The following is a 26,213-nucleotide window of genomic DNA, read 5'->3' as shown; positions in this document are numbered from 1 at the left end:
TTTCCATCACGCTTGTCCCTGTTGGGGTCGCGAGGGGTGCTGGTGCCTATCTCCAGAATTCAATGGGCGAAACCCTGGACAGGTCACCAGTCTGTCGCAGAGACAGGCAGAACAAACAAACATTCACAAACATACTCACACCTAAGGATAATTTAGAGAGGCCAATTAACCCAACGGTCATGTTTTTGGATTGTGGAAGGAAGCCAGAGTACCCAGAGAGAACCCACGCATGCACAGGGAGAACATGCAAACTCCATGCAGAAAGACCCAGGATGGACTCGAACCTAGGACCTTCTTGCTGCAAGGTAACAGCAGGTTTTCATAAAACTATAACTGACAGACACTGAGAGCTGTTTGGTTATTGTTTCCTAATAGTCAGGTGGTGCCCTGACTTGTTCATTTTGATCAAAATGTCCAACTATGTTAATAATTGCCTTTAGCACTTAGTGGTATTTTAGTTAATAGATATTCATAGCCAAACCAAAATATTCAAGCACACCATGGTTCTTGATTGCTTAATGGTTAAACTTGATGCTCACACTTGAGTCCAAAGAAATGTGATGTACTGAAACATTACAAAATCTAATGACGTGGGATTATATCAGTCCACTCCTCTTAAATGACCTCTAAATCTCAAACCTCAGTAGCTTGACAAGGTTACCTACTAAATGTTTGTCTTTTTTTTTTACAATTTCCATAAAAAAATAACAAAGTAACTGACTAAGCAAGAAAGGAGAAACATGACTTTAAAATCCATCTTACAAATCTGTATTCAGGAATTTTTACACCAGCTTAGGCAAGAATAAACAACAGAATGTTCTCCGACAAATATACCTTTTATCACAACTTCCTAATGTACGACTTATTACATGTAAAGATAACAGTCTGTGACTGAGTCCTGTCTAAGCAGACACATCTTGTCTACACTTAGAAATAAAGAACAGATAGCAAGGCATGAAAAACAATTGAAGGTTTACAGCATTTCGGCAATTATGTCCCGAGAAATAGTGGATTTAATGGTGGCCCCTATTTATTACCTCACCCACAGGATACTCCCGAGAAAGTGTCATTCCTTTATTGCCCTCACCCCTCTTTTAAACACGGATGGGGACATGTTGAGCTGGTATACTTGGTGGTAAAAGTGTGTCTCCCCATTCTTGATCTTCAGCTTTACTTTGAATTCCAATTGAACAGGGTAATCAAACTGTGTTTTTTGTGTGTTGGTCCTTTGTGCAATATGTCTCCATGTTAGTTGGTAAGTCTAATGTACAAATGTGTTGGAGTCAACTTTGTGAGTTATCAACCATGAACTTTGGACCCATGAAAGAGAGGCCAGTCCTCATTTTGTGAAAACAAGATTAACACAGCACCAACGATTCTGACATAAGATTACCAAATAAACTGAGTAAGAGCTAATGCAAGCAGGCTACAGTGACTAGCGGCCACTTTCAAAAGTAGATAAACTAGATGCTGTACATGTTAGGTGGTGCTTTCCATCCATTTTACAGCTGAAGATGGTAGCGAGCATTTTTGCTGGTAACTCAATGGCAGAGGGCTTTTCTCCCTGGGTCCTGGGTCTGATTTAAATTTGGGACGGATTACTAACAAGAGCATAATTAGCTCTTCATAGAGCTTGCATTATGGGTAACGGTATGTATTGCAATGGGTATAGAAGGGCACCCAGAGACACTGGCTAAACAAGAGACCACAACTGGGAAGGATCAGCAACTTGTCTCTCAACAGTGTAGTAGAAACTCATAGTGTTTTCATCTGCCAACCAGAAGCAAGCGTTGGACTCTTTCCAATGTACCATGCCATTTTGTGTCGCCTTTAGCAACGGGCATGAATCAGATCTTGGGATCTCCACTTTTCAGTGATGTATTATCACTTCCACATCCATCCATTTTTAATTGAATTTCTCCTATTATACTACATAAGAAAAAGGGTCAATCTTGATAGGTTAGTACTATTACTAATTTCTGGTAGTGGTATTACAAACGTTAACCCTTCTAAAATACCCCCTTTAGCACATGCCTGTGTCATGTTGAGGTGTTGACTTGTGTCCACCGAATGTGTGTGCTGTATCAAGTCCAAAAGAAGTGCCAAACTCCAAGAGCATAAGACCATCAGTGTATCAGTACCATAAACTCTTTTATCCATTTGGTACTGACAGATGCCATTTACTTGCATTTCTATAACTTTATCAAGGTTTTGTATGTAATTAGCATATTCATAAAAATAATGTTCCTTTTAACCAAGTAATAAGATAATGTATAGTTCAGGTTTGTCATAATTACACCTTGAATATTGATTGGAGAGCTATTCACCAGGTGGTAATACATGGCTAATATTATTCCATGGACAAACTTCCTGTAAGTTCTCTTACACACTTGGTACAGTACAGTGTTTTACAAGATTTACAAAACTTAATCAAAACTACGTGAAATCAAGAAAAGGTGAGATTCTTTTTCCTCTGTTGCCTTTTGTAGAATACCTAACCATAGAGCGCAGTAATGAGAACACTCTAACAATGACCCCTGGCTCAAAAATGGCAGCAACCTTCAATAAACAGGGCGCTGTAAGCCCTGCTGTTGTCCTGAAAAGTTTTTCATTTACACTAACTGCAGTATCATTAGTGACTACTAATTTAGTGCTTACAACTTAACTACACTTGAAATGTAATTTCAGTTTTAACATGCAAAAACTATATTAGGTGTTATTTTTTCCCCAACAGTACTACAGTAAGGATTTAACTACATTGTTTCTTTGCTTGCTAGAAAACTGACATCTTACCTAAAGCATCAAATGTAGAGAGCTTTGCTAAAGTAGCCCAGCGTCTTAAACCTTTCTACAGTTTGTCACATTACAATCACAGCCTTTTGTGGGTCTTTTTATCTGACAGACCAACACAAAGAAATGTATGTTTGTGAAGCGAAAGAAAATGATGCATTGCTTTCATAATGAAACTCTGAAAAAAAGTGGAGGGGGGGGGGGGGGGGTTATATTCTGGCACTGTTACTGATTCCTTGAAATAAATCTAGTGCGACCAAATCCATTCTGCATTTACATAATTAGTAAATAGAGCTCATTTATGTCTAGTTTGATCTTGGTATATATGAAGCAATTCTCAGACGTTTCTTAGAGAACATTACAGAAGAAGAAAAAAACAGTATCATGAAGACTATTGAACACCTGGGAGAAAAAATTACCCTAAACGTACAGCTAAGGCAACAATGGAATAGTTTAGAGACCAACAATAGGGCAAGCATTTTAGTCTCTGAAATTCCAAAGTTGGAAGAGACATGCCTTAATCAGATTTGCCAAATACAGAAGGTTCTACACATTAATGTTTAGGAAGGGCTTAATACAATTGCAGGGTGCTCTGTTCTGGAGGACAACATCCATCCAGCGCTTTGTTATTGCAGTCCAAAAACAGTTATGTTTTTGGAATGCATGGGTTCCCTCGGTACACAATTCAAGTAGCCCTAAAAGACAACAATGTATTTTTTTCCCACTTCACAGTTATGGACCTCTTTATGTTGCTGTGTCTCATAAAATCCTTATAAACATTGAAATTTGTGGGTGTGATGTGACAAATTATCAAAAAAAAAACAAGGGCTATAAATCTTTAATCAAGCATTTCTAAAGAGTTGAAGACTTTTGAGTTCCCCTATGAAAGAGAAAGGTATTTAGTACAAACCTAAAGCCATCAGAGAACTCCATTATTTCATAATTAAGGAATGTGGATGTAGATTGTCTTTAAGTTGTCATAAACACAGTGAGAGTAGCTCAACCCTTTCCCACACACAGGCAGCCATCCCTGTGCATTAACCTCCTGGTGCGTACAGTAAATGTTGTTCCGTATGGCTCATGAGAGATTTCAGGTTTAGCTTCACAGATCAGAGTTCAGACACTACAGCTTGGAAGGTGAACGGCACCAGTGTGCCACATTGGCATGTTTCCCACCCATCGGTACCTAAAGTCACGATCGGTTAAAATAAACTGTTTGAAGTTATTTCTAAGTGAAACAGTCTAGAAAATGTGGAATGTTTTGAGTGCTACAAAATCTGTAAACAAAAATACATAAAATAGTAAAATTACAGATCAGATAGCCCTAAGTTTAGGCCACAAATGTTCATCAGTCTGTTTATGATGTTTATTGTTTCCAATCTAACCACTCCATGGTGTGTAATTCTTCCAAGTAGCTGTTATAATCACTTATTAAACCTAATATGGTTATTATTGCTTCTCTACGCTATGAAGCTCATATGCCTCACTAGTTTGTACAAAAAAAGGAAAATGACAACACTTTGTCAGGTGAACAGTCGTGCGAGTAGGAACAGTCCACTCACGCAGTCATTCATTCAGGGTTCAACATTAATTAATCCACACACTGAGGCCGGCGAGGACAACTTTATACTTCTGCAGGAGACTTGTGATGGCTCAGCCACCGCACTACTGTGTCACACACAACAGGACACAAACAATACAGGTAACACACAGGAAAAGGGCCGTGTCCCTTGAGTTACACCCCGAGGGCCTGTTTAATCTTAATTCCACTGATCAGCATGTTCCATGTCACACTGCTGTGTGCTTTGAGTTTGTGTTTTCTTTCCTGGGTGATGAGGAAATCTTTTCACTGAACTGACTGAAGCTCGCAGCCCTGCATCTCACCCTCGGTCCTCCTCCTTCTCCAGCCATGGGGCCTGAGGGTAGGGTGCTGTATCTGCCCAGAATGGGGAAAGCCTGGCCTGTGGAGGGGGACTGGCCTTTGGAGTGGAGTGTGGCGTCCTTGACGAAGAGGCTCTGAATGAGCTGGAATTTCTCCTTCTCCTCCTGCAGAAACAGATTGACCAGGAGCTTCTTTTCCCGTTTGAGCTGTTCCACGATGGTTTTGGGAACATCTGGGATCACCCAGGCGACTATGAGGCTGAGGAACATCACCAAGTTCTGGAGGAAGAGGGAAGGATGGATTGACATACAGTTGAAATGAGAAAATTAGATGCATTACATAATTAGACATATTACTGTTTTTTGGCTGATAAAAATCAGGTTGACTGGCCCTGATCGGTGATCGGCGAGTCAATGACTCTATATTTCTCTGATTAGTGAACATACTATGTCTTAGAGCTAGCAGGCTGCACTAATAATGCCATTTGGTGTGAAAGCTGTTACGGCAGGAAGAAGACTCAGAGTTGATCATTTTCAATATCAATGGGGTGTTTAACAAGACAAATGAATTACAAAAGGTTTAGGAAACTAATCAAAAATATTTTTTTCTAAAGAGGAACATCTGATGTATATCTAACCGGATGTACAAAGAATTTGGCGAGAACCAACCATTTAGCTTTTTTGCTATTTTGCACTTTTTGGATATATTGTAGCTGGCTTTTTCATGTACAAAAACAAGCCATCTGCCAGACCACGTCAATATGTACCTGCATTAGGGACATTTAACTATAGTGAATAAGTAAAGGTGCCCAGTGCTAACTTCAGTAAAGTCACGCTGATCCTTGCAAGTGTTCTCTCATGGAGTTTGCTAGATTTGGAAACCTTAGCATTTACTGCTTACTGCTGGTAAAACCCGATATTCAGCGGGACACAGAGTAAGGTTTAAAAGGTTTGTGAAGATGATGAGTAGTGGTGGGTGAGGCAGACAAACAGAACCAGACTAGGTAGATGAATCTCGGCAGAAGGTGCAGGCAGGCAGGGATGAGCAGGAAACTAGAGGAAGCAGGTAGTAAAAGAGCAGAACAGGAGATGTAGGCCAGGGAACCACCAGAACGGGCAAAGCAAGCGGCTAGGAATTACGGAGAAATACCCAGAAATGCAGCACTCAGCCAGCTGGACTCTTCAATTAAAAGTGCCTGTGTCTGAGCACACAGGATCTGGTAATGGCAGGGCACATCACACCGACAGACAGGACAAGAATAGAAGAGACGTTCTGGCAGCGATGGGTTGGCTGAGGCAGGTATATGTAGGCTAATGAACAGGTGAGCTGAGTTGACTAAATTAGTGGCAACAGGTGGAGATGATCTAGAGTAGGGTAGTGGCTCAAGGGAGACTGAGCTGATTGGATGATGACAGGTGGCTGAGAAGTGACAGGCTGATAAGAAAAGTCCAGATAACGTCCCAAGGCAAAAATAAACAAAAACCCAAATCATGACATAGCAGCCATTTTTGGAAAGTAATGCGGTAACACTTTATTTGAAGGGGTGTACATAAGACTGACATTACACTGTCACAAACATGACATAACACCTGTTATGAACATAAATGACTCTTTATGAATGTTTAGGACTGTTGTCATTAATTGTCATTCGGTAAATTATGACACTATTAAAGCAAAGTTGACATTGTTTAAAATGTCTTTGTTATGACAAGCCCTTAACTTAACAAAACCCCAAATCAAGCCCTTAATTTAACCAAATCCCAAATCAAGCCCTTAATTTAACCTAATCCCAAACCAAACCCTTAATTTAACCTAATCCCAAATCAACCCCTAATTTAACCTAATCCCAAACCAAGCCTTTAATTTAACCTAATCCCAAATCAAGCCCTTAATTTAACCTAATCCCAAACCAAACCCTTAATTTAACCTAATCTCAAATCAAGCCCTAAATTTACCCTAATCCCAAATCAAGCCCTAAATTTAACCTAATCCCAAATCAAGGCCTAAATTTAACCTAATCTCAAATCAAGGCCTAAATTTAACCTAATTCCAAATCAAGCTCTAAATTTAACCTAATCCCAAATCAAGCCCTAAATTTAACCTAATCCCAAACCAAACCCTTAATTTAACCGAATCCCAAATCTAGTCCTAAATTTAACCTAATCCCAAATTAAGGCCTAAACTTAACCTTGTCTCTGTTAATGTCAAGTTGTCATAACAAAGAAATTTTAAACAATGTCAACTTTGCTTTAATAGTGTCATAATTTACCGAATGACAATTAATGACAGCAGTCCTAAACATTCATAAAAAGTCATTTATGTTCATAACAGGGGTTATGTCATGTTTATGACAGTGTAATGTCAGTCTTATGTACACCCCTTCAAATAAAGTGTGACCAGTAATGCTAACCGTGCTCATCAAGCTAACTGCTAATAGAAGATATTATGAAACCTCAGTCACTAATCTTTTTTAAATCCTGGTTTTCAGTGACTTGGCTCTCATACACACAATGTGACGTCGCCTCTGGTCTGCTTTTGCTCATGGATTGAAGGCTTGAAAAAAAAGGTTTATGTAAAAGTTGAATAAGAACTGTATCTTTATGTTAAACTCCTAATAGTTTGGTGAAAAGGGTAATTACCCAATCATACCCCAATGTTAAAAGGATTTACAAATGGATTAAGCAGTGATTTCAGAAACTTTAACCCAATGCTGTAAAATTTGGCCAGCATATGTTTGTGCAGCAATGCAGTTACTGACTTCCTGACTTCCTGAGGTCAAATATATTGTTCCTGAGAGCATATTGTGATCTAAACCATTTGGAATCACTATGCACACTCTAAATGATTGCAGATGTACAACAAATAAATTAATAGGCGACATTGAATTACATTACCTACAGCCTAACAAGACGAATCTAACAAACTCATACCTGAAACAAAATGACAAAGGCCAGTCTTGCAGATAGGACACACCAGTACTGCTTGGATAACTGGTAGGCATCTGGAGACCAGGGGGGCTCCCTGTAGTCCTTGTACCTACAACAACAAACACAAGCATGATGCATGGAGACTAAAAACAGCTTTAGTAGTAGCTTTGTTTTTTAAAGCCTGGACAGATGTTAATTGAAAAGGTATTCTCTGCCTCTCAGCTACAGTCTGGACTTAAGGTGCAGTCAACTTTATTTGCATTGATCTCTTTTGTTTGCTTTGCTCTAAATAACCTTTTATAGAGCAGGCAAAATAAACTGCAGATGACCTGAAACACATGTTGAGTAAAGACCCAACATGCTCTGACTGAATGAAATGTTAAAATCATGGAAAAACTTATGGGGGCGTCAGAGAGAAAGATTGAAAGTTAATTTTAAAAGAATTGAAAGAAATTGTTGCTTCTTGATTTTAACATATGAATCTTGAGAACTTCAAACTCAGAGGTCAATATCTCTGGAAGAACCGCTAAGCATTTTACATCAGAAAGCTATATCTTGGAACACAGACATGTTATTATTTGTACATATGCGTCTGATGAAACTCTTACCAGAGGAGACATTAAAATTATTTACATTTCTTGCTGGTGGATTGTAGCCAGGTTATAAAAAAAGAGCTTCAATTGCAACAACAGGAAATGGAAACAGTAAAAAAAAATCAAAGACAGTAAACAAAGTACTGAAAACTGCAAATAAACCGAAACAGGTTGTTAAAAAGTCATAATTTAATCAGGCCCTGATAGCAAAGGCGCAGGCAAGGTGAAATGATAGTTTAGCAACACAAGCACAATCCATCTCTGCTGAGGTTAAACATAACAATTCAGTTAAGAAAAACTTTTAAAGCCAAAGGGAAATTTAGTGTTGTACTTTGAACTACGTTTCTTCGGAGTAATTATAGATCATGATGGCTGTGGAAAGGACCGATGTCCTGTAGAGGTCTGTGTTACAGTGCGCTGAAAGGCCTCTGACTCAAGACATTCAGTTCCAGCTGCAGTTCATCCTTGTCTAAAAAGGGACTCACCTATTCACAATAGGGTCCGTCTTGTGAAACTTCATGTGTGTTCTCCTGTTCCCCTCCCAGTAATAATATTTTGGGATGTATGGCAATAAAATGTATACAAAAATGAACGTCAGGTACCACCTGCAGATGCAGAACACGTCTTCCAATGAGGAAGCAGAGCCTGGGGGCTCTGGATCGGGTTTTCCCATCTCTGGTACTGAGGTCGCCAAGGGGGTCAAAAAGCTCCTTGGTGGCAAGGCCCCGGGGATGGATAAGATTCGCCCTGAGTACCTTAAGGCTCCGGATGTTGTGGGGCTGTGTTGATTAACGCGACTCTGCAGCATTGCGTGGACATCGGGGGCAGTTCCCCTGGATTGGCAGACTGGGGTGGTGGTCCCCCCATTTAAAAAGGGCGACTGGAGGGTGTGTTCCAATTACAGAGGAATCACACTCTTAAGCCTCCCTGGTAAGGTCTGTTCTGGGGTTCTGGAACGGAGGGTCCGTCGGATAGTCGAATCTCGGATTCAGGAAGAGTAGTGTGGTTTTCGTCCTGGCCGTGGAACACTGGATCAGCTCTACAGCCTCAGCAGGATCCTGGAGGGTGCATGAGAGTTTGTCCAACCAGTCCATATGTGTTTTGTGGATCTGGAGAAGGCGACCGTGTCCCTCAGGGGTTCCTGTGGGGGGTACTCCAGGAGTATGGAGTACCGGGCCCTTTAATAAGGGCTGTTAGGTCTCTGTATGACCGGTTTCAGAGTCTGGTCCACATTGCCGGCAGTAAGTCAGACTCGTTTCCAGTGAGAGTTGGACTCCGCCAAGGTTGCCCTTTGTCACCGATTCTGTTCATAACTTTTATGGACAGAATTTCTAGGCGCAGCCAAGGTGTTGAATGGATCCGTTTTGGTGGCCTTAGCATCGCGTCTCTGCTATCCGCGGATGACATAGTCCTATTGGCTTCATCAGGGCGTGATCTACAGCTCTCACTGGAGCGGTTTGCAGCTGAGTGTGAAGCGGCCAGGATGAGAATCAGTGCCTCCAAATCCAAGACCATGGTCTTGAGCCGGAAAAGGGTAGAGTGCCTCCTCCAGGTTGCAGAGGATGTACTGCCCCTAGTGGATGAGTTTAAGTATCTTCGGGTCTTGTTCACGAATGAGGGGAAGATGGAGCGGGAGATCGAAAGGTGGATTGGTGCGGCGTCTGCTGTAAAGCGGGCGCTGTACCGGTCCATTGTGGGGAAGAGAGAGCTGAGCCAAAAGGCAAAGCTCTCGATTTACTGGTCAATCTACGTTCCTACCCTCATCTATGGACATGAGCTTTGGGTCATGACCGAAAGAATGAGATCCCGGATACAAGTGGCCGAAACAAGTTGTCTCCGTAGTGTGTCTGGGCTCTCCCTTAGAGATAGGGTGCGGAGCTCAGTCATCCGGGGAGGACTAAGAGTAGAGCCGCTGCTCCTCCACGTCGAGAGGAGCCAGTTGAGGTGGCTCGGGCATCTGGTTAGGATGCCTCCTGGACGCCTTCCTGGTGAGGTGTTCCGGGCACGTCCCACCGGGAGGAGATCCAGGACACGCTGGAAGGACCATGTTTCTCGGCTGGCCTGGGAACGCCTTGGGATTCCCCTGGAGGAGCTGGCCCAAGTGGCTGGGGAGAGGGACGTCTGGGCCTCCCTACTGAAGCTGCTACCCCCGTGACCTGACCTCGGATAAGCAGAAGAGAATGGATGGATGGATGGATGGATGGAATTTGCAAACTGGATGAATACAACAAATGAGCAAAACCCTTTTTAACTTTCATTTCTTGCAGTAAATGTGACAAATGTATTTATTTAAAATGATCATATTTTGTAGAGCAGTTAAAAGATTAACATAATTTTTTGGCCATCGTTTCTTTGACTTGTAGGAAAGGAGTTTTATACCGACGCTAAGTGGCTCAACCACCATTGAAAAAACGATTTTGACACACGTGTTTCAGTGAATGAAAGTGAAAGTAAAAACCCAGCCCTGCTCGGCTGCTCTGTTTTCAGAGAGAAACAGAGAGCTGTCCCTGCCCGCTCACAGTGACAGAGGCATATATTCAAAGGGCAAATACAGCTAAATTAGACGGTTAAAATATAAAAAAAATTTTAAACTTACTCTTGTTATCATTGACAGTCTGCCAACATTACCATTAACATACTCTGCCAGGGAGGTGGCGGCAACCTATATGCGTAACGTAATGTCAAAGCATGGCGGCGGCTGAATGTGCTAATGGATCAGCCATCGTATGTATGTATCGGCCGATACGATACAAGACAAAAACACAAATATTGGCCGATAATATCGGCTGGCAGATATATCGGTCAACCTCTACTTCAAACATGTCTAAATTAATATTTGAGTAATCAAGTAATACACAAGAAGTGTAAGCTAGTGCATAAATGTGCAGCAGGAGAAAAAGGGCAAGTAGTTTTTAACATAAAATATCGAGTCCACCTGTCCACCTAATCTGAGCATAAATGACGGTGTTCTTTGAGGGCCTCAGAGGTTTGTTAGAGAACAAACAGCATCATGGAGACCAAGGGACACATCAGACATGTCATTGAGCAGGCTTATGATATAAAACAATAGCCCAAGCTTTAAACAGCTCACAAGCACAGGTCAATCTATCATCTGAAAATGAAAAAGAGTATTGAAAAACTGCAAACTTAACACGAAATGGTCATTGATCAAAACTGACAGTGATGGAAAGAGAGCATTAATAAGACAGGCAGCCACATTACCATTGTTATTGTGGAGGAGCTGCAGAGATCCACGGCTCAGGTAAGAAATCTTTTAGTCGTGGGCTCCACAAACAGGGCCTATTCTTTGCAAAAGTAGCATGAAGTTTTTTTTGTTGAAAGAAAACCATTAGAAGACCATTTTGCAGTTTGTGTCAGGCCACGTATGAATCGCAGCATATGAGCACACAGAACTCCATAGCAGTGCTGGTCCGATGAGATCAAAAAGGTACATTTTTGGCCGACATGAAAAACTCTTATGGAGCAAAAATAACACTGCAGATGTTCCTAAATATCTTATCCCCACTGTAATACATGGTGTTGGTAGTATCATGCAGCAGGGATGCTTGTCTCTGGCAGGCACAGAGAAGCTGGTCTGAGTTCATGGGAAGATGGACGCAGCTAAATACAGGACAATTCCAACCTACAGTGGAGTCAATTAGATCAAATGATATTCATCTGTTAGAATGGCCCAGTCAGAGTCCAGACCTAAATCTAATTAGTTATCTGTGGTAAGGTTTCAACATTTCTGTTCAGTGATGTTCCCCTTCCAACCTGAGTGAGATTGAGCTGTTTTCCAAAATAGGACAGGCATAAAACATTTATTCAGTTTTCAGCATATAGACATGCACACCCAAAAACTTGCAGCTGTAATTGCAGTGGAAAGGGCTGACTAAAGGAGGCTGAAAGCCCCACTTCTCAGATTTGTATTTCTAAAAGAAATTGGAAGACATGCTTTGTCTAAGTCTATCACATAAACCCCCAACTAAAGTTTGTTACGGTAATATGACAAATAAAGTAAAGAAGTTTAGTGGGTTGTGAATATCTGTTGCACAGCACAGTAAAGGTTGGAACCTTTAGTTGCACTAAGTGTGTTTGAATTTGTTTACGTTTCATGTTCTCTGTTTTCAACAACGTCTGATGCAAAGCCAAGTGTAGGCAGTTGTTTGGCTAAGTTTCTGTCAGATGCAGTCTCTCCTTTAAATTGTACAGAGGTCACTACCATTTTCCTTTTTAAGGCTTTCGGGTAACTCATTTTAATTCTTGCTTAGAGAAACTACCAGCTGCAGCCAATCACTATACTGAAACAGTGGTTAAAAGGCCTTTAATATACCTTAGAAGACATTATTATAAATTTATAATCATCTGTCTGTCTCATTTTAAACCCCAATAAATTCTTGTTCACCCAGTTCTTATTTTATAAAATACAAGCAGTGTTGAGTTGCTTACAAATTAAATCCTGCAACAGCCTGTTCAAATATGTAATTAAAAAACCTGAAAATCATGATATTTAAACCATGGATGAGCACATCTGCCATATTGACCTGAACCGTGCAAATACAGAACTTTTCTTGGAGAAGTTAAGGAGTGGGGGGAATCATAATCATAAAAACATTTAGAAATACATGGAATGACTGCTGGACAGGGGTCTGAAGACGCCTTCAGATCCATTTTAGAAAATGCTCGTGTTTAAAAAAAAATTATTTAAAAGAGGCTGTCATCCCCTGTGGGATGTAAAATTACACATACATGTTTACTTTCAAGACTCGGCCTGGCACAGCTTAGCTCATTGTTAATCTTAAAAGGATCTTTGGGCAGAAAATGTAAATATAGGGGAGTGACAGCTTTTGTTATGAAACAAAAGCTGGCATTGTAACATTGTAACTTAATGCTAGCGGGACGGTTACTATCTACGAAGTAACCGTCCCGCTAGCATTAAGTTAAATGACTGCATTTGAGATATGATGGGTGCAAACAAAGGACACAGTTCAAACGAAGAAAATCAATCACACTGAACATATCTGGACTGTCTTAGAATTGGGCAAAAATTACTTTAAGGGACCAAATGAAAAGCATGAAAATACAAATGTTAATATTTTGTTAGAAATACAATGTAGTAGTAAACATTTCCTGCCATGTCACCTATGAGTCAATAAAATGTTTGTGGAGTCCTACATGCAAGGAATTCAAGCAGATTTATTTTATTTTCATGCTTTAGGTTGTCAAACAAATTTTATATCAAAGAAAGCCTGAATAAATACAAAAAAACAGATTTTTCAATGAGGGTTTTCTTTGTCAAGGGCAAAAGGCTTTACCGACCAACTTGGTCCTATCTAAAAATTGATTTGACTCCCGAAACCTAATATTTCGTGTTGACCTTTGATGCCTGTGTCTGGTAAAATTGCTTGTCAGGGTTTCACACCGCCGTTGAGGAACTTTGGCCCTTATCTCCTTGCAGAATAGTTTCACCCCAGTCACAACGCGAGGTTTTAGAGCACAGACTGGATGTTTAAGATCACACCACAGCATGTCAGTCACATTTAAGGCCAGATGTAGAACAGGAAGCTCCAAAACTTACATTCAGTTTTTATTTTACCTTTATTCATTTACCCTTTACTATTTAGATTTACAGGTGTGTTTCAGATCAATGTCCTGCTGTGTAACTCAAGTAAGTATTAAATGAATGATTGATGCCAAGATTTAATTTCTCAAACACCATGGTTTAATAAAAGAGTATACATGTCAAAAGAAGCAGGTAAGATGTACATAAACCACTACCTGTAATGAACGGAAGCGACGAACCCAGAATTCGAACCAGACAGGTATGATTAAAGAAGGTTTATTAACGGATAGGTTGTGAGACAGGACAAGACAGAGTTTGTGATCACAAAACAATTCTAAATCTGAAGTGCAGAAAAGTTAATTGCGGAATTCGGGCTCAGAGTCGGAAAACAGATCCAGGTACGATACAAGGGCAGGCTTACAGGCTAGACGAGATCAGGCAGCCTCGGTGGTCAGATAGCAGGTCCGGTTTGGTACACAAGCAGGCAAGATAAACAGACAGGGGTCAGGCAAGCTCAGATAGTGCAAGAACAGACTTAGGTCAGGCAACACAGGTTAGCAGTCAGACTCAGGCGGGAAAAACAGGTATACATGGGTCCGGCTGGCTCAGATATCTGGAAGCAAATCAGGTCGGTGTCAACAGGGCAATCAGACCAAAGAACGCTGAATAAGACTCACCGAAAGGCTTGTAATGATCTGGCAGAGTGCTGAAGGATGAGGCGGGTTTAAATAAGGAGGTGAACAGGTGAACGGAGCTGAGTGCTAATTACAAGTGACAGGTGGAAATATTTAAAGGAAGAGTGGTGACTGAAAGCTAACGGAACTGATTACTAGCAGGTGAACTGAGGAAAAACAGAACAAAAACAAAACCCAAACTATGACACTACCGCCTGGTCAAAGGCTTCTAACAAATGCATTACAATCTTTAAAGCAGCACAGTGTAATTATTAGCCACAATAAATTCTGTTTTCTGTGATATTTTTTGTTACTAAATTTGGAGCAGGCCTTTAGCTGTGTCAATCTGCATGATTAGCTGATTGTGGGACAATTCTACCTGGTAAAGCACAGGAAGCTTTACCAGGAAGGAATTTTTATGTCATACAAATGGCATATTTTCACTGCCATTTCTTCATTGCTCACTGTAGAGGGAAGTGTACGAGTCGCAACTGATAGGCAGATTGGTAAAGCCTACGTCCTCCACCAATTTAACTTTAGCATCCTAACATGGAAGTTGTTTGACTCTGAAAATGGTGACAAAATCAACAGTCCATTGTGACTGTGCAGACATTTATTATATGCTGATATAGCTTTTGGTTCTACATTTCTCCACAAATGGATGGAGGGGTGGCCTAGCAATTAGAGCAGCACACTTGCGCTGGAAGACGGCTGCAAGTACCTTGCTTGACTCTCACAGGCTTCCACTATGGGTCCCAGAGTAAAACCTTTAGCCCCAGAATCCTCTCCTGGCGCCACATAGTGGCAGCCTACTGCTCCCAAAGTGGGCAGATGACACATTTCATTGGAATGTTTGTTACAATGACAATAAAGATGATTATTATTATCATATTGATTGTATAACTTCCAGTGTCATCACATCATCAGGGAGCTGTTATATTAACACCAATAACATCCCTGGATAAAGCTGTCCTGGGTTTGATTCCTGACTCTGAGTAATTCACTGCATATTTCCAACTTCTTTCTCTACCTTTCTCCCTATAAAGTTACTAATGAATAAAGACGACTAGCACAACGAAATCTAAAAGAAAAAAACCTACTTTCCCTTCTAAGTATTGAACACAGTGACAAACATTTTGGCTTATGCCATGGCTCTTCTTTGTTTTTTCACAAATCATTAATTTCCTCTCTCAAATTTAATGTGGGATGAAGAACATAATTTTTGCACACAAAAAACACACATAATTGTTGTGCAGACAAAATAATAAGCACCCTCTGGGGTAGATAAAGTTGAGCATGAAACAAAAAAAGAGAGACTCCTTCTGTAAGTGTTTCACATTTGGCTGTCATGACAGGATGCAAGAGAGGAACACAGGAAGCACCAGTCAAACGCTGACCTCACCAGTTAACCATGTCCCATTAATGTGAAGACTCAAATCACAGTTGCTCAGATGCAGCCTAATGAGTCCATCAAATGTACACACCCTGCCATGCAAAAATTCCTCTGAAGATAAAACACTCACTGACCTGTCTCACTGAGGTCTACATGAAGAGCATGGAGCTAACAGAAGGGAGGATGAACAAAACAAGCGTATGTGTGTGAGTATGTGTGGCGTAGCAGGGTCTTATGATGGCTGACTCCTTCTCCTTATACAGTCAAAAATGAGGAATGTTCCTTGAGAGACCAAGCTCCTCTCTCTCTCTTTTCCTTTAATCTATTCATCTTTCACTAGACAATATCTTACAGTGTTTTTGTCAAAGGTCAACTTCCAGTTTGATCTAAACTTCACTTTCTGCCATTCTCCAAGAATTTCAATATAATCTGTTTCAACTGAATTACATATGAAATTCCTATGTATTTTTTCACAAAAGGAATTATAGACCTTTAATCATTTCTTGCTTGTGTGAGCGTGCGTGCATGTGTCTCCATTTTTGGCGATATCAGAGGTGTTTCACAGCAACTGGGGCATCTAACTCATTATGCTTTCATGAGCATACTTGTCTCCAGAGTGGACACTTATCCAAAAAGAGTTTTTCTGTATGTGTGTGCATGTTGATGTTGTACTAGCATATACATCACTTAACTGGAGCATAAAGTTATTTCTTACGCTATCACCTACAGCAATAAAAGAAAAGTGGAGCACACTAAAACAAAGTGGATTTAATGACAGGTTAGTGAAGCTAATGTCTTGGCCAAGAAGTCAGAAACAAGATATTTCTATTATGCTGAAGAACATTACTAAAAGATGTGTGGCCTCTTTATAGAATTTTATGGTTTTCACTTACTGTGTTGGTTTACATACAAATCACACAAGTATAGTAGTATTTAAAGGTGATTGTGGCTTTCATTTTTCATGCATGAAAGGGTAATTGTGAATCTGTTGTGTATGTGTGTGTGTGTGTGTGTGTGTGTGTGTGTGTGTGTGTTTGCTGCTGCGAACATTGTGCCTCCTGGGATCCGCTAATATGTTTACAGACAAACAAGGGTCAAAGCATTTCCAAACATGGTTTCTGTCAGGATTGATTCTGTCTCCTGTCGGAGATTAAGCATGACAGATATGCCATCCACTCTCATTGCTTATTTAGAGATCTCCCCTGCAAAACCCCCCCCCCCCCCCCCCAAAGTAGGATAAAGGCATGAGAATAGTATGAAGAACTAGAATCGTTCAACTTCTGAAGAAGTTGAAGAAGGCGCCCGTCTGGTGGTGCGCTTAACCGTCAAAGCCAAAGCGTCCCAGTTCCTTGGTCGTAGGCTTTTATCACTTGGGGATTTAAAATCAAATCTTCTGAGAGTGAAAAGGATTTGTCTTCGTCAAAACCAGCCGACAGGAGAAGGTCTGCATCCAAGCAGCATGGAAAATTGGTGTTATTGAAACATGATTAAATACTTCAATGTAGCATGAAAAAATTAAATATGTGAATAAAAATGTTAAAGGCATTACAAACTACTAAAGGAAGTACAAACTCTGTGAAGCAGAAGTTGGTGAGACCTTCCTAGAGCTACTTCCGGTTAGCATGCATGCTTCCGTTAGCCGCTAACATGGTTGTGTCCAGATTCACTGGGTGATGGTACTCTGTTAGTTTGGTCCAAATCCTGTACTGGGAAGTGGCTCAAAAAGGGTGCCAATACTTAATGTCACCAAAGCTCACCAAAGTCCATGGGTCAGATTGGCCTCCTTTAGCAACTAAGCCTGACCAAATCTGGGCCCAGAACTCAACATTTGACCAAAATGGTGTGTAGCGCCATTTCCCACAGGTGGGTGGTGCTGTATAGCCCGAATTTATTGTAGAGCTTTTTGTCTAAAGGAAGTACAAACTCTGTGAAGCAGAAGTTGGTGAGACCTTCCTAGAGCTACTTCCGGTAAGTAACATACTAAGCGTTAGCCGCTAACATGGTTGTGTCCAGTATCACCGGGTGATTGTACTCTGTTAGTTTGGTCAAAATCCTGTACTGTGAAGTTCCTCAAAAAGGGTGCCAATACTTAATGTCACCAAAGCTCACCAAAGGCCATGTGTCAGATTGGCCTCCTTTAGCAACTAAGCCTCACTAAATCTGGGCAAGGAAACTCAACATTTGACAAAAATGGTGTGTAGCGCCATTTCCCACAGGTGAGTGGTGCTGTATTGGCTGGGGGGTGGGGGGTGGGGGGGGGTCATGTCTGGGCATCCTGCCAGATCCTCTTGGAGTCCAAGGGCCAATAGGAAAGCATGTGAAATCCAAAATGGGACAGAAAAGTGATTCACGGCTGATAATCACTGGAAAATTTAAAAATGTTAAGAGGAAGTGGCCGTGCGAATTTCAGATTCCTACATTCATCACAGCCAATGCAGTGGGTGTCAAAAGGTGCCATTCTATCCCGATGGAGGATGTCCCTGAGCTCTCGTTACATTACAAAGTTTTCAATATTAAGGAGAACCAGCGAAATGCTTGTGACAGGATTTGAAAGGAAAAGGAGGTGGTTATGTATTAATATAAAATAAATTAATAAACAATACATAAAATCTTTTCTTAAAACTTCTGAATACAAAATAAATTAAATAAATTAAACAAATTCCTTTATCTTCATTCATTTAGATCAGTTCAAGTTATTTAATTGTTACTTGTAAAAAGAAGAAAAAAAGTTTGTGGTGCAGCTCCTTAAATCCCCGGCAAGTGAAAAAGCAAAACCAAGACAGGTGCGGTTCCTGCTGCACCTCAGCCATGGCTTCCAGTATATGTCCCCTATTTTGAAAAAGCAGTGACAACATGCACACAGAGACCAGGAACATGACAGTAATAATCTTCCCAGCATTAAGTCCAAGAATGCCCTATAACAAACACAGAAGCTTTTTTATAAGCAGCAGAAGCAACAAACACCACATGCAAAAATGTTAACCAGAAACTGTCTTCTTAGTGGTCGACAAAATCCACATTTCCAGAGGGATGGATCCACTGTTTCTTTTTTAATATGTCTAGTGAGGTGAAACATATTTACTCTTCCATATATGTATAGATATTTACTGTTCCATATATACATACATACATACATACATACATGAATACATACATATAAATGATCATGAAAGGGCTTGAGTACGAGAGTAATAGAGGCCTGGATCTACCATAACAGGTGAGATCCCAGGTGCAGGATATGCATAGAGGTGCAGGATTTGACAGGAAAAGGAGGAGGTTATGTATTAATATGAAATAAATTATTAAACAATACATAAAATACTTTAATGTTTTCTTAAAACTTCTGAATACAAAATAAATTAAATAAATTAAACAAGTTCCTTCATCATCATTCATTTATATCAGTTGTTCAAGTTATTTAATTACTTGTATAAAAAAAAAAAAGGAACATTTTGCCCCCCCACCCCCCATCACACCAGTGGGCCCAAGCGGCCCCTTGTTCGCCTATGGCTGGACCGGCCCTGGCTGGCTGTCTGCAGCACGGAAAAGTCAACTGCAGCTTACTTGCTCAATTTGGGGAGGGTTTGGGGTTGCTACTGGTCTGAGGTGATTTGCGAAAAATCTATAAATCGTACACCAATGAGGGATACATTTCCTGAAACCAGACAAAAAGACCTAAGTTTTGATTTATAATTTGTCTAGGTAGAGTGAAAATTGAGCGAATTGGCTTAATAAGTTGTTTGTTCTTTTTTGCATAATTTTGACTTTGGAGTTGTTGCCGGTCTGAGGTGATTTGCGAAAAATCTATAAGACCTACACCAATGAGGGTTACATTTCCTGAATCCAGACAGGAAATGTAACTTGTTACTTGTAAAAAAAAATAAAAAATATTGGGTACCCCGAGCGGGCCAGCTTCTGCAGCCGAGGATCGGAACGCCAAGGTCCCCGCCCTCTACTGCTACCCGTTGCACAATGCACCCGACTCCTTTGGCCCCTCCGACAGGTGGTGAGCCCATTGGAAGGGGGACCCATGTTGCCTCTTCGGGCTGAGCCCGGCCGGGCTCCATGGGCAAAAGCCCGGCCACCAGACGCTCGCCAACGTGCCCCACCTCCAGGCCTGGCTCCAGAGTGGGGCCCCGGTGACCCGCGTCCGGGCGAGTGTGTCTGGGCTCTCCCTTAGAGATAGGGTGAGGAGCTCAGTCATCCGGGGAGGACTCAGAGTAGAGCCGCTGCTCCTCCACGTCGAGAGGAGCCAGTTGAGGTGGCTCGGGCATCTGGTCAGGATGCCTCCTGGACGCCTCCCTGGTGAGGGGTTCCGGGCACGTCCCACCGGGAGGAGGCCCAGGGGAAGACCCAGGACACGCTGGAGGGACTATGTCTCCCGGCTGGCCTGGGAATGCCTTGGGATTCCTCCTGAGGAGCTGGCCCAAGTGGCTGGGGAGAGGGACGTCTGGGCCTCCCTACTGAAGCTGCTACCCCCGCGACCCGACCCCGGATAAGCGGAAGAAGACGGACGGACGGACGGACCCCGAGCGGGTTGCAAACCTGCGACCTTTGGTGCACCAGCTCAACACCTAAACCACTGTCCCAAGAAAAAGTGCCATGCTGAACTCTGCATTATGGAGAGGTCAACTGTGTCTAGGAAGTGGTTTTGAGAAGTGGTTTTTGGTTAAAGGTATACTATGCAACCGGGGTTGATTTTCCAGCGAGGCTCCCCCCAGAGGGTGAAAGTAAAAGTGCAAAGTCGTAAAGATGCTCAGCTGTTCTGGTTTCTCCGTCAAGCCAGGCGCGGTTGTTTTGAGCTTAGCAGACAGGCGAACGCAACGAAAAGTGGAAAAAACGGCAGTACAAACAATGACTAACACAGTTAAAGTATGAACATCAGGGTTTCCCGCAGCTGGGCGCTGCGGGAAACCCTGATGTTCATACTATATATGTTCATACTATATATGCATATAGTGAATGGCAGGGCAACAACACATGGAGTTCTCGGCGTAAAGCAAGACCGACTCTCGCGGTCTTGCACGAGAATTCTGAGCCTGTGGGTGTGGGCCGAGGGCTCTTGCAATTGCAAGTGCGTTATTTCCCCCACAGACCACCAGGGCGACCTTTGTTCGACCTGAAATGACTCATTTAATCATCCAAAACGGTATGGAACACATTAATTAACTGAAAAATGTTGCATAGTATGCCTTTATTTTGTCACCACGGTAACTTTAAATGGCGTCAAGTACAAATAGCACACTTTGCGGCGTCGAGACGCGCGTTTTGATATATAGTTTGTGGGGGTACAGCCTACGGTTCAGGCTGTATTAACGGTGATGGAAGATTAAAAAGGAATAATAATAAAGAAACCCTTATTAGGTGCATAGTATAAGGCCTCCGCCATGCATTTTCAATGCATAGACGGGCGCCTAAATACACTAAATCAAGAAGTAATGCCACAATAACACTGTTTACATACCATGATCACATAGTCTAGCATCAATTGGAGAAGGCTAAGTAGACGGAGCAAGGAAAGATTATTTTATCAAACGCTTTTTTTCATTTCTCTGTAAGCCTGTTTTGATAAAGCTCGTCTGCAACAGGTAAGGAGTCCACTACTCATAATTATTTTGTATAAGCCCGTCCGTCCGTCCGTCCGTCTTCTTCCGCTTATCCGGGGTCGGGTCGCAGGGGTAGCAGCTTCAGTAGGGAGGCCCAGACGTCCCTCTCCCCAGCCACTTGGGCCAGCTCCTCAGGAGGAATCCCAAGGCGTTCCCAGGCCAACCGGGAGACATAGTCCCTCCAGCGTGTCCTGGGTCTTCCCCTGGGCCTCCTCCCGGTGGGACGTGCCCGGAACACCTCACCAGGGAGGCATCCAGGAGGCATCCTTACCAGATGCCCGAGCCACCTCAACGGGCTCCTCTCGACGTGGAGGAGCAGCGGCTCTACTCTGAGTCCTCCCCGGATGACTGAGCTCCTCACCCTATCTCTAAGGGAAAGCCCAGACACACTACGGAGAAAACTCATTTTGGCCGCTTGTATCCGGGATCTCGTTCTTTCGGTCACGACCCAAAGCTCGTGACCATAGATGAGGGTAGGAACGTAGATCGACCGGTAAATCGAGAGCTTCGCCTTTTGGCTCAGCTCTCTCTTCACCACAACGGATCGGTACAGCGCCCGCTTCACAGCAGACGCTGCACCAATCCGCCTGTCGATCTCCCGCTCCATCTTCCCCTCATTCGTGAACAAGACCCCAAGATACTTGAACTCCTCCACGAGGGGCAGCACATCCTCCCCAACCCGGAGAAGGCACTCTACCCTTTTCCGGTTCAAGACCATGGTCTCAGATTTGGAGGCACTGATTTCCATCCCGGCCGCTTCACACTCGGCTGCGAACCGCTCCAGTGAGAGCTGTAGATCACGCCCTGATGAAGCCAATAGGACCACGTCATCCGCGAATAGCAGAGACGCAATCCTAAGGCCACCAAAACGGATCCCCTCAACACCTTGGCTGCGCCTAGAAATTCTGTCCATAAAAGTTATGAACAGAATCGGTGACAAAGGGCAACCTTGGGCAATTTTGTATAAGCCTATATCAAAAATCTGAACTTTGCCTGTAAGGAAACAGTTTTCTGTTGCTTCTCCCGTTCTACTGTGTTACCATAATTGATGCCTTGTAGTACCTATTTTGACCATAGGTTTTAAAAGGGCCACGACAACAAATACAATTTTTCTGTGGTTTTGGAGTATAATATGATCTGGTGTGCACTGACGAGGCCATATGAATCTCAAGAGCAAGTATCAAAGGACCTGCTCATGGGTGGTCAGCTTTGTATCTTTGCTCAAAAATTGTCCGATCAGAAAACGATTTATTTTCCAATCAGAGTGAACCATCAAGCAAACAGACTTCTCCGCCCTTCTCCCTCCTCCCCCAAGCTGATACATTATTATTACATTTAATAGCTAGTCATGCTAGCTTGTCTCACTGCTCCACTTGAGCAGAGGATGGCCGAGGGGGCTCAAACACATAATAAAGTTTCCAGCTCTCTGCTGCAATTGCCATGGACCGTGGACTTTTGTCTGACTGTGTGGATGATGAATTGCGCCGCTGGGTTAAAGCCTTTGGTCAGCTTGGCTTTGTCTCTCTGACATCCTGCAACAAAAATACTTCAACTAGGCATAATATCATAATAGTGGATTTGTAATGGAGGGGTTGTGCCAAGAAGAAATGTGTGGATGGAGGGGCCAGGGGAGTGGGGGCATGTTGACTGGTTTTCCAAATACGGCTGTAGCCAATCAGAGTGAAGTCAACTAGGTAGAGCTGCATATCTTTACTATACCCAGCCCTTTTGCCGAGGAGTGAAATTTGTCCTGCCAAAACAACCCCTTAAAAAGGTGACACTATTTTTTTAATCAAGTTCTTTGGAGAATTTACATATGTAGCAATATCAACTACATGAAATAGTTTATACAGGGATGTCATGGCACCTTTAAGATCCGCACCTAAATGCTTTTCAATTGGCCTGGGGAAACAGACTGTGACCCTTGCTTCTGAACGGTGTCCACCCATCCCTTAGGACCAACTGAGCCAAGTTCAGCTGCTTTTTACACATAACCCTTTTCTACTTTGTTTTTCCAAGTTCTTGCTTGAATATTCTGTCATCAAGATCTGTAACCATGGAAACTTAACTCATGCCCTAAGCTTCTGTGCTTAATGTGCCAGCCCAACAACTCGTCGTGGCTTAGCCCTCATGGCTCCTGTCTCTGTGTTGTCCATGTATGAGTCCAATACTTTAACGTTATCTGTCTCTACACCAACCTACACCACTTCTGGTCAAAGAACCCAGAAAGATGTTGGTTCATCTTGCATCCCTAGTTCTCCTTACCAGAAGAGGCCCACTGGGCAGATTGCATTAAACTGCTGGTGCTGAGTCAGTGAGCTGGGCTCTTACGTTTTTAAAATTTGAGAATAATTTGAGCTTGTTTCTAATTGTTTACTTTAATAGATAAAAGTGCAACACTGAGCACAAGGGGTCCTGTGAGAAATCTTGGTGCGAACCAGCTACTAGACGGTTTGATTTGTCTTTTGTTGCCATTCATTTACTTCTCTTAACAAATGAGGAGAAATTTACGCAGTCTAAAACTCTTGACAGGGCATCTATAACATGACATCACATGTTTGATTTCTTATCTCAACAGTGAGTAACACCTAAATGTATGGACCCTTGACTTGTCTGACTGCTCCACTTATCTATTAAGCAGCGTGGGAAAGCTTAAGGCAAGGGTGTCAAACATACGGCCCAAACAATTTAATCCGGCCCGGTGGCTAAATGCATTATCATTATTCAACAATGATTTTTCTTTCCAGTGTCCTGTCTGGCAATAAGAATTGTTGTCTTAATGCCAAAAAATAGCTCTCATCAGATTTGACTTTCACAAGTGGAGCAGTACGGCTTTTGCCATAGTGCTCCGCTTGATTTATGAATGTGAATAGTTTTATTATGATTAATGCGGGAAATATCTCGAATGATATGGACACTACAATGGTAAAGTAGGAGAGGAAAGGAAGAACAAGAAGAAAAAACGAAAAGGTAAAAGAAAGAGGAGATAAAACGAAGAGAATGATAAAACAATTATTGAAAAAAACATGTACTTCGTTTAATTGAAAATCTGCAGTTCCTATATTGACAACGAGGGGGGCTGTGTTATAATTAGCAGATTGTAGCACTGAGCTTCAGATGTGAAAAATTTATTTTAAGTAATTTCTTAATTTTGTTTGATATATTTTGTCATGCAGGACAGTGTTTTTAAGTTCGTATGCATAATGCACTTAAGTAAATGTTTAACTGAGTAAAACTATGGTTGAAATTGCACATACCTTAAAAACGCTGAGGTTATTCATAATATATTGTGTAAAAGTGAAATTCATTTAATATAAAAATCAACAACAAGTCCACTTTTATTATTTCTATTTAATCTTGCAATGAGTTTACTCGTGTGGCCCTCTTGAGATCAGGTTAAGCTGTATGCTGAAAAACTGGTCCATGCATTTGTTACTTCAAGGCTGGACTATTGTAATTCTTTACTATCAGGAATTCCACAAAATGCAGTTCAAAGCCTTCAGCTGATCCAAAATGCTGCAGCAAGAGTTCTGATGAAAATCAACCAGAGGGATCATATTTCTCCAATTTTAGCTTCCCTTCATTGGCTTCCTGTTAAATCAAGAATAGAATTAAAAATTCTTCTTCTAACGTATAAAGCCCTTCATAATCAAACTCCATCATATATCAGAGCTCTGATTACCCCGTATGTTCCTAACAGAGCACTTCGCTCTCAGACCGCAGGTCTGCTGGTGGTTCTTAGAGTCTCTAAAAGTAGAATGGGAGGCAGATCCTTTAGCTATCAGGCTCCTCTCCTGTGGAACCAACTCCCAGTTTTGGTCCGTGAGGCAGACACCCTGTCTACTTTTAAGACTAGGCTTAAAACTTTTCTTTTTGACAAAAATTATAACTAGTGACTCATGTTACTCTCAGCTACCTTTATAGTTTTACTGCTATAGGCTTAGGTTACTGGAGTATATCAGGATCTAATTTTCTCACTATATTGAGTTCTACTGTTCTTTAATTATGCATTATGTGTTGTCATTTCTGCTTTAACTTTCTGTTCTCTCTCTTTTCTCTTCATAGTAGGTACACCTGGTCTGGCGTTCTGTTAACTGTGACATCATCCAGAGAAGACGGCTCACCCGCTACTACCATCTAATGTAGAACAGATTACTAGATCAATGTGTGCTTCTGTGCTTTTTGTCTCTCTTGTTGTGTCTCTGTTCTGTCTTCTGTAACCCCAGTCGGTCGAGGCAGATGACCGTTCATACTGAGCCCGGTTCTGCCGGAGGTTTTTTTTCCCGTTAATGGGTGGTTTTTCTTCCCACTGTCGCTTCATGCTTGCTCAGTATGAGGGATTGCAGCAAAGCCATGTACAATGCAGACGACTCTCCCTGTGGCTCTACGGTTCCCCAGGAGTGAATGCTGCTTGTCGGGACTTTGATGCAATCAACTGGTTTCCTTATATAGGACATTTTTGACCAATCTGTATAATCTGACCCAATCTGTATAATATGATTGAACTTGACTTTGTAAAGTGCCTTGAGATGACATGTTTCATGATTTGGCGCTATATAAATAAAATTGAATTGAATTGAATTGAATTAAACCAAAATGAGTTTGACACCCCTGGCTTAAGGGTTTCCTCCAGCTGGACTCTTTGTCTCTTATTTAAATAATGATTCTTTCCATGGAGCCAGAAACTTTGTGTTAATTGCTCAGTAAATTTTGTTTCAAATTTAACTACTTGTGTCTTTTAGAATTTAAAAAGGGTATATGATATATGTCCAAATGGCACATATA

General features: G+C 41.8%; 1 protein-coding gene across 8 annotated transcripts in view; it reads right to left on the bottom strand.

Moving 5' to 3' along the window:
- Window positions 1–745: 745 nt before the first annotated feature.
- Window positions 746–26,213, bottom strand: part of ano2b (anoctamin 2b) — a 213,782-nt gene continuing 188,314 nt past the window's right edge. For 7 of the 8 annotated variants that reach the window (XM_036132388.1, XM_036132391.1, XM_036132390.1 and 4 more), the window contains 2 exons: window positions 7,603–7,708; window positions 746–4,950 (listed from right to left, as the gene is read on the bottom strand). In XM_036132388.1, coding sequence (XP_035988281.1) covers window positions 4,579–4,950; window positions 7,603–7,708 — 478 coding nt within the window. In that variant the 3' untranslated portion in view covers window positions 746–4,578. Of the gene's footprint in view, window positions 4,951–7,602; window positions 7,709–10,306; window positions 10,349–26,213 lie in introns of those variants that run through there. The other variant, XM_036132395.1, reaches the window with a different exon arrangement.

This window comes from Fundulus heteroclitus, unplaced genomic scaffold (assembly GCF_011125445.2).
Source record: "Fundulus heteroclitus isolate FHET01 unplaced genomic scaffold, MU-UCD_Fhet_4.1 scaffold_50, whole genome shotgun sequence".
NCBI lineage: Eukaryota > Metazoa > Chordata > Actinopteri > Cyprinodontiformes > Fundulidae > Fundulus > Fundulus heteroclitus.
This window is presented reverse-complemented; position numbering and strand designations above follow the sequence as displayed.